Source organism: Salmo salar, chromosome 11, assembly GCF_965601325.2.
Source record: "Salmo salar chromosome 11, fSalSal1, whole genome shotgun sequence".
Classification (NCBI taxonomy): domain Eukaryota; kingdom Metazoa; phylum Chordata; class Actinopteri; order Salmoniformes; family Salmonidae; genus Salmo; species Salmo salar.
The window spans coordinates 83,051,734-83,059,127 of record NC_138301.1 but is presented as its reverse complement, the minus strand read 5'-3'; the positions used below and the strand labels follow the sequence as shown (position 1 = coordinate 83,059,127).

The 7,394-nt window shown below is 42.2% G+C and overlaps 1 protein-coding gene across 2 annotated transcripts; it reads left to right on the top strand.

The window, feature by feature from the left end:
- The first annotated feature begins 229 nt into the window (after positions 1 to 229).
- On the top strand, positions 230 to 7,140 carry ptcd2 (pentatricopeptide repeat domain 2). Of its 2 annotated transcripts, none has more exons than XM_014128118.3 (10): positions 230 to 372; positions 782 to 874; positions 980 to 1,109; positions 2,141 to 2,258; positions 2,470 to 2,548; positions 2,640 to 2,731; positions 5,734 to 5,847; positions 5,931 to 6,005; positions 6,104 to 6,217; positions 6,345 to 7,140. In XM_014128118.3, the coding sequence occupies exons 1-10, from the start codon at positions 261 to 263 to the stop codon at positions 6,567 to 6,569; spliced, it is 1,152 nt and encodes a 383-aa protein (XP_013983593.2). In that variant the 5' UTR covers positions 230 to 260; the 3' UTR covers positions 6,570 to 7,140. The 2 variants fall into 2 exon arrangements, with proteins under 2 accessions (XP_013983593.2, XP_013983594.2); XM_014128119.3 differs by having other exon boundaries at positions 238 to 365.
- Positions 7,141 to 7,394: the final 254 nt, after the last annotated feature.

The window sequence follows — 7,394 nt, the reverse complement described above, 5'->3', positions numbered from 1 at the left end:
GATGTAAAAAAAAATAGTAAACACTGTGACAGGGCGCAGACATTTTGGAATGTACCAACTAAATCGTGAAAAAGTGGAGAATAAAACGTATATATTTATATTTCTCCATTGTTACATAAGTTATTAATTGCATGGTAAACAATAACTATAATTAGTCAATGTATAATAGTTTGCTGTGCTTCTAACAAACCCGGCGCAGCGAAAGCAGATTTTTTTCTTCACCCTTGGTTCTCGCAGTAATTGTACAGTCAGGGGACAACATGGCGCTTGGAAGAATTAGCGTCTGCGTCCGAGTACTGCTTCATGATATTCCCTCAAAGGGATTATGTCGTGGCCTCATACAATCGGACTGTATGACATGCAGGGTAGGAGGTATATGAATAACGTATTTTATGTATATGATGTCATGGTGCCGTATCTGTGCCGCTAGCGCTTGCTTGTCGACCACCACGGAATCTGTCTCGACTCAATGCCAATGTTGTTGTGACAGCGGCTGAGCTGTCTCTCCTGTCCTGTTATCATATTTATCTATCTTGGAACTACTTCAACTTTCCATACGAATGTGTAATGCATGCAGTCAATTTCCACAAGTGTTGAACTTGTTCAGATACATGGGAAAGTTCAGTACAGTACCCGGTCCTGTCCAGATGGCCTACAGCTTTTGTCAAATTGACATCAAAAGTTGTTTTTTTGTTGCATTTGAGCTAAAGCCCTTTCTTAACCTTAACCTAATTCATATCCATGTATATGCTGACTACTCCTGTTGCTTCATTCATTTCAGCAAAAAGGCATCTGCTGTCAGAGGATGTTGTCAAGCTACAAGAATTTCAGCAGCGGAAACTGGCAGTGGCTCATCAAGTGTCCGGATCAAAAAGTAGGATACTGTACTGATTCTGATATGACCTTACTGTTTGGATTTAATACTACCATACCACAACTACTACTTTCGAAGTTAACAGACCCATGTTATATTCTCCAGGTCATTATTTTGAGGTATTTAATCACAAGCTGATGAAGAAACAGCTAATATTGAAGGATGAGTTAAAGCTGCTTCTACACCTTTGCCAATCTGCAGAGGACATGGTCACAGCCAGAGGTGCCATCTACAGGTATGGGTCACACAGTGAGATACTAGTTTCTTGCTAATGCATTGTGGCCACTGGCCAGATGATTGAGTATTTCATACTTCACATATTCAGTGGTGTCAAACTCTATCCTGATGTAACAGTGTAGGTTCCGTCCCTCTCTTCGCCCCAACCAGGGACCCTTGCACACATCAACAACTGACACCCACAAAGCATCGTTACCCATCACGCCACAAAAGCCGGGGCCCTTGCAACGCAAGGGGAAACCCTACTTCAGGTCTCAGAGCTAGTGACGTCACTGATTGAAATGCTATTAGCGCGCACCTCCGCTAACTACTAGCCATTTCACATCGGTTACACTTACCCCCCTTTTGACCTCCTCCTTTTCCGCAGCAACCAATGATCCGGGTCACGGCACCAATGTAACAGTGTAGGTTCCGTCCCTCTCTTCGCCCCAACCCGGGCTCGAACCAGGGACCCTTGCACACATCAACAACTGACACCCCACGAAGCATCGTTACCCATCGCGCCACAAAAGCCGCAGCCCTTGCAACGCAAGGGGAAACCCTACTTCAAGTCTCAGAGCGAGTGACGTCACTGATTGAAATGCTATTAGCGCGCACCACCGCTAACTAACTAGCCATTTCACATCGGTTACACTGAGTATGCTCAGAATTAGCTGTCAAGTCTCCTCAACTGTGTTAGGGACAGATAAAGCATACGTTTGAAATAGTTTAATGCAATCTTGTAATTTGACTAATGCTGGTAGTCTGGGGCTCCTTAGTGGCACAGCGGTCTAAGGCATTACATCTCAGTGCTAGACGTCACTACAGACCCTGGTTCGATTCCAGGCTGTATCACAACCAGCCATGATTGGGAGTCCCATAGGGGGGCACACAATTGGCCCAGCGTCTTTCGGGTTAGGGTTTGGCTGGGGTAGGCCGTCATTGTAAATAAGAATTTGTTCTTAACTGACCTGCCTAGTTAAATAAAACAGAAGTCAGTTGAAATTTGTGTTCTGTGTTTGTATATGTTTTGTGTGTTCTGCTGTCCAGGTACCATGAGGAGAACAGCAACGTAGCATTTGGAGAGTTTAAGTTTGGTCCTCTCTTCATGAGGCTGTGCTATGAACTGGGGCTGGAGGAGATGGCTGCTGCCACACTGACAGACAAGGTAACAATCTATTAATATGCAGTACTTAGACTACATTAATAATTTGTCAGGGAATAATCAATCATCTCTGAATAAACTAAGATTAACAAGTGCTATAGAGATCATATGATGTAATTCTATTAGTGCAGTCCCATAGACTAGGGCATTGATTGAAGTTTACACATACTGTAGTTGGTCAAGTTGTAAGTATACTATCTCCTTTCTCTAACAGGATTTGAGAGGATTCTTCTCGGACTCAACCTCCTTCAATATTGCCATAGACATGCTGTTTATGAAAGGATTATATGAGAGTAAGTGACATCCTTTTAATAATAAAAGCCAGCAGACATTCAACAAGAAAAGGTATATTTATAGATGACTAAACCCTGTTCATACTACTAGGTGCTCTGGATGTACTGCGAGACATGAAGAACCAAGGTGTGCCATTCAACAAGGACACATTCACATTAGCAACTGGTACTTGCTATAAACTGGTGAGGATTTGTCCACCTTGTAGACATTGTATTGTTCCACCCTATAGACCTTTTCAACTGTCAAAACAGAAACATGTTCTAACTGCACGCACAACCAAGAGGTTCCAGAGCAAACATCCAGTGCTGCATCGCACCATAATTGATAGCTAACTAGCTAATTAGTTGGCCAGCTAGCACAAAATAACATGTTCATATTTCCTGATTCAACCAAAAAACAGAACAAAGGTGTCATATACACAAATTGACTTGCTTCCAGAGAGACACTAAACAAAATCCTCAGACAGCGTTTATTTCCAGTTCATTCTCTTTTTGCTTTGGTGGTGTTAGCTAGCTGCCTTTGGCAAGCACGGCAAATATCCACAGAGCTAGTGTGATGTGAAGGTAGAGAAAGATCAGCGTATCTTGTTAGCCAACTATATAAGTTATTGGCTGTTGTCAGAGAAATTAATCTAACTATGTAGCTGGATACGAGTCCAATGTAAACATTGGACATCAAATGTTAGCTAGCAGCAGTAATTACACACTATATCAACCCCTCACCAATCTCTCTCCTAGCTCTTTGTCTGCTTCCTCCAAAACACAACTATGTTTTATCCAGGTGTGTATTGCCTACTTAGTTTCAATTAAGAAACATACTTTGGTTTTAATGAACCTCTAGCTTGTGCTAGGCATGTATTATTGACCTCACCTTTACGAGACCTAGCTAGTGGTTTGTTTACATGTAGTAAAACTAAACTATAATACAAATTCTTGTGCTGACACCTTATGTTGATAATGTTGAACTGCATATAATTACACCAGGATGATGTCATCCTTATTAAGGTTTACCATCATTAAAAGGTTTTGATGACGGCATGTAGCTGTAGAAGTCAAATCTGCTATCCTTCAACATGGTTATCCTCATTAATTGTCTAATGAAGAAGAAAAACCCACACAATGCTCTTGCCAGTATCAGACTTATTTTCTTTCAAGTTATTAGCAAATGATTCCCACACACATAAGTTCTCAGATGTGTGAGGGCTTTTCCTATTTCTAATAGTATCATTTCAAATGGAAAAAACATCTCAGTAAAATGTAAACAATGTATGCGGATTTGCTAATCCTGTTTCAGTATAGAAATGACAAGCCACATGTACAAGTGTATTGGACATGCTCATGAGGCCAATACATTGGGCATGCATGGCATTAATGATTTCACATCCACTGTAAGTGACCGAACCAAAAGTGTAGATTACGGATAGTGGAGGCAAGAGAAAAATACCCTAGAGAATGACCACGTGAAGGGTCACTTTTACATGGGCTGCAAAGTAGCCATATAATGTATGTTCTATCCCTGTATGTGCGGCAGGTAGCCTAGTGGCTAGAGCGTTCCGGTTGCTGGATCGAATCCCCGAGCTGACAAGGTCAAAATCTGTCATTCTGTCCCTGAACAAGGCAGTTAACCCACTGTTCCCTGTTAGGCTGTCATTGTAAATAAGAATGTGTTCTTAACTGACTAAATAAATAACTTAAATAAATGTTAAATTTAAAAAAATGCCAGACCGGACTGGGTCGAAAACCCTAATCAAATTACACTTTAAACGAGCATGCCAACCACTGGAGAAGGAGGGTAAGTGACCTATCCTGTGACCTAAAGCAGAATGAAGCAAATCGTCGCAGAATTGCAGGAGATCCTCTCGCATCTGAGATGCTTACGGTATTAAAATATAGATCCATTCATGATAGACAGGACACACTACTTCAAGTCTCAGGGGGGATGACACCACAGTGGCTACTAGAACTCACCTGCAGGTCACCTCTGCTACAGTCACATCCCTTCTATGCTGCCAACAGTATAACTCAGCCGCTGACTGTGTGATCTGAGTCAAAATGAAATAGCTAGATTGACTCAGTTTGCTCTGCTGGCTGCTGAAGTTAATGCAGAGAAGGAGGTGGTCAGTGAGTGTAGCAGCTAAGGGGTGAGTGTGTAGTACATGTGAACTAGTTGACAGGTGAGTGCTAGGCTCTTTCTCAATTCATTCTTCCTCGATTCCTCTCGTCACCCCCTCAAAACCCATTGGAGAAGAAGGTCAAAGGGGAGGGACCTTGAACCTTCTCCTCCAATACAGTTGTGATACAATACAGGATGCGAGTAGTCTAATTGGGGAAAGACAATGCCCTGGTAGCCATCATGTGGCGATGTCACCTATCCTGTGACCTAAAGTATTGTTATTCTAGCCCAGCCAAGATCATGGTTTTGGTAGGATAATGGATGCTGCTTTGTGGGTATGAAGTGCTGTTGTGGACAGAGATTGCATCCTAGGTCAGCCATACAGGGATTGTTACAACCACAGTAATGATCAAGGATATTGGCTTCGGGGTGCAAGTCTTTGCAATATCATCAGACAAAATGAGAGTGACAACCAAATAAAACAGACAAAGGGAATGTTCAATGACCAAAGAAATGTACCATTCTTAATAGAAATTAGACCAGGACTTGCGTCATTATTCTCAAGTGATATAACATTTTAGATTTTGTTGCAATTGTGTTTTTGTATTGTCATAGTTCTCTCTTTGGGACTGGAAATGTGTTCATTAGCGAATTTGGTCAACAAAATAATGAATTGCTTATTTGCTATGTGAGGTTTATTTGATCGAATAGAGGTTTCGTAATACTTTAGTTGTTAGGAGTGTACTGATAATAAGTAGGGCACGTGACATCCCGGCAACTTTGAGGAAATAAAACTATGCATATTCATGGCATGAGGCTAGTAGCATAGCATCTCTCTCCTTTGAATACAGGCGGTTGACGTCAACAACCCTCATTGGATATTCTAAAAGGGATTACAATAGTGAGATGTATCCACCAATCCAAAGAAAGGATAGGCGGGAGCTAGACAGCCCACCATGCCTCTTTGTGGACAACGACTCACATTGTTATGGCGGAGAGACGTATCTTATCAGTATATCCATAACATTTGTCAATAGACAAGTGATGTAATTCCCTGTTTCCTGTTTACCAGAACACTCCAGAGTCCTATAGAATCTGTACTGCCCTGATGGAGGAGGGACAGACCAAAGGACACATGATACCCAGACACGCCTACTGCTTCACTGTGGCGCTAGCACTTAGACAGGTTGGTCATCCATCCTCTCTTGCGCTCTCGCTTTCTCTCTCTCATATACAAATGTGATTCAATATATTTTATTTTCCTTCCAGAATGATGTTGAAAAAGCACAATCCATGTTTGGTCAGATTATGAGCACTGACAGCAGAATATGCCAAAATCTCAAAGTGAGTTCTAATATTCAGTCTTCACTATAACTTTGTAATGTGTCTAGCTCCCAACCTGGGAGCAGCCTATTTGATGTAGTTTTGTGGTGGTGTTCCAGGTTCTGATACTGGCTATGGCAGGAGCTGTAAAAGAATCCCTCTTCGTCCTGACCCAAGCATTGGGCTCTAGCAGCACTGTCTTTGTCAAGAAGCCTGAATTTGCACAGGAAGTGGTGAGAAAAACACCCTACAAATGGATGTTTGTAATGTCTAATGCATAACCTATACGTAATTATCTCTGAGTCATCCAGTCACAAATATAATTCATCAATAAGTGTGTGTGTGTGTGTGACGTCTTAGGTGGACCTGGTGCGTTTGCGGAGTGAGGACAGTCCTTTGATGGCGGGTGTGGAGGAGGCAGTGTCCCGTCTCCAAAATACGGGTCAGGTGACACAACGGAGCCTGGACGAGATGTTGTGTCACACCCCCACGGGGAAGAGGAGGATGCCCATAGGAATGATGGAGGCGAGATTGATCAGCCGGAGGACTCTGAGGCCCCTGCAGTCCACTCTGCTCTCAGAGTGAGGAGGAGGACTAGGTGTGTATCTCAGCATGTTTGAGGGGATAGGTTCGAGGTGCAGAATCGCCAATCTTGACCCCGTAATGAGTAGTTATTTGGGATGCAAGGTGATTTGTAGGTCAGTGATTCTGTGCAGTCCGACTGCAATATAGTCATCCTAAACGTTAGCTGTCCCAGTCATGGCCGTCTCACACCACGCAAAAGGGACTGAACAGAGATGGTCTCTGAGCTTTGCTCTCTCTCTCTCCACCCAAACCTGGACCTTAGTTATACTGTACCAGTCAGTGAAATCAACCTTTCCTCAACCAGAGACCCCTCGGTATCCTTTTGGTCCATCCTAAGATATGCTGTAGGATGGAACCGATATACTTGTAAGTTCAATGGCTTTGGAGAACCTTTCAGAAACAATAAACTGTGGAAAGGCTCCCTTGAATTCAAGGGATGCTCACCTCACATCAATGCAACATTATAACATCAGACATTGACAGCAATGTGTGGAAAGAAGAATGTAAGGGTATGTGAGACACACCTGTAATTGTTTGATCAAAATGTATTAAATATTGAATTATATAAAAACAGTTTGTCTTATTCTTAGTTTTGATAGCAGCAATATTTTTCCTCTACTTTGTTTTCATTCCTGTCACCAGTTCCTCCTTACATTAGGTAGATGCATTTTATTTATTTTATTTTATTTCACCTTTATTTAACCAGGTAGGCCAGTTGAGAACAAGTTCTCATTTACAACTGCGACCTGGCCAAGATGAAGCAAAGCAGTGTGACAAAAACAACAATACAGAGTTACACATGGGATAAACGAACGTACAGTCAAT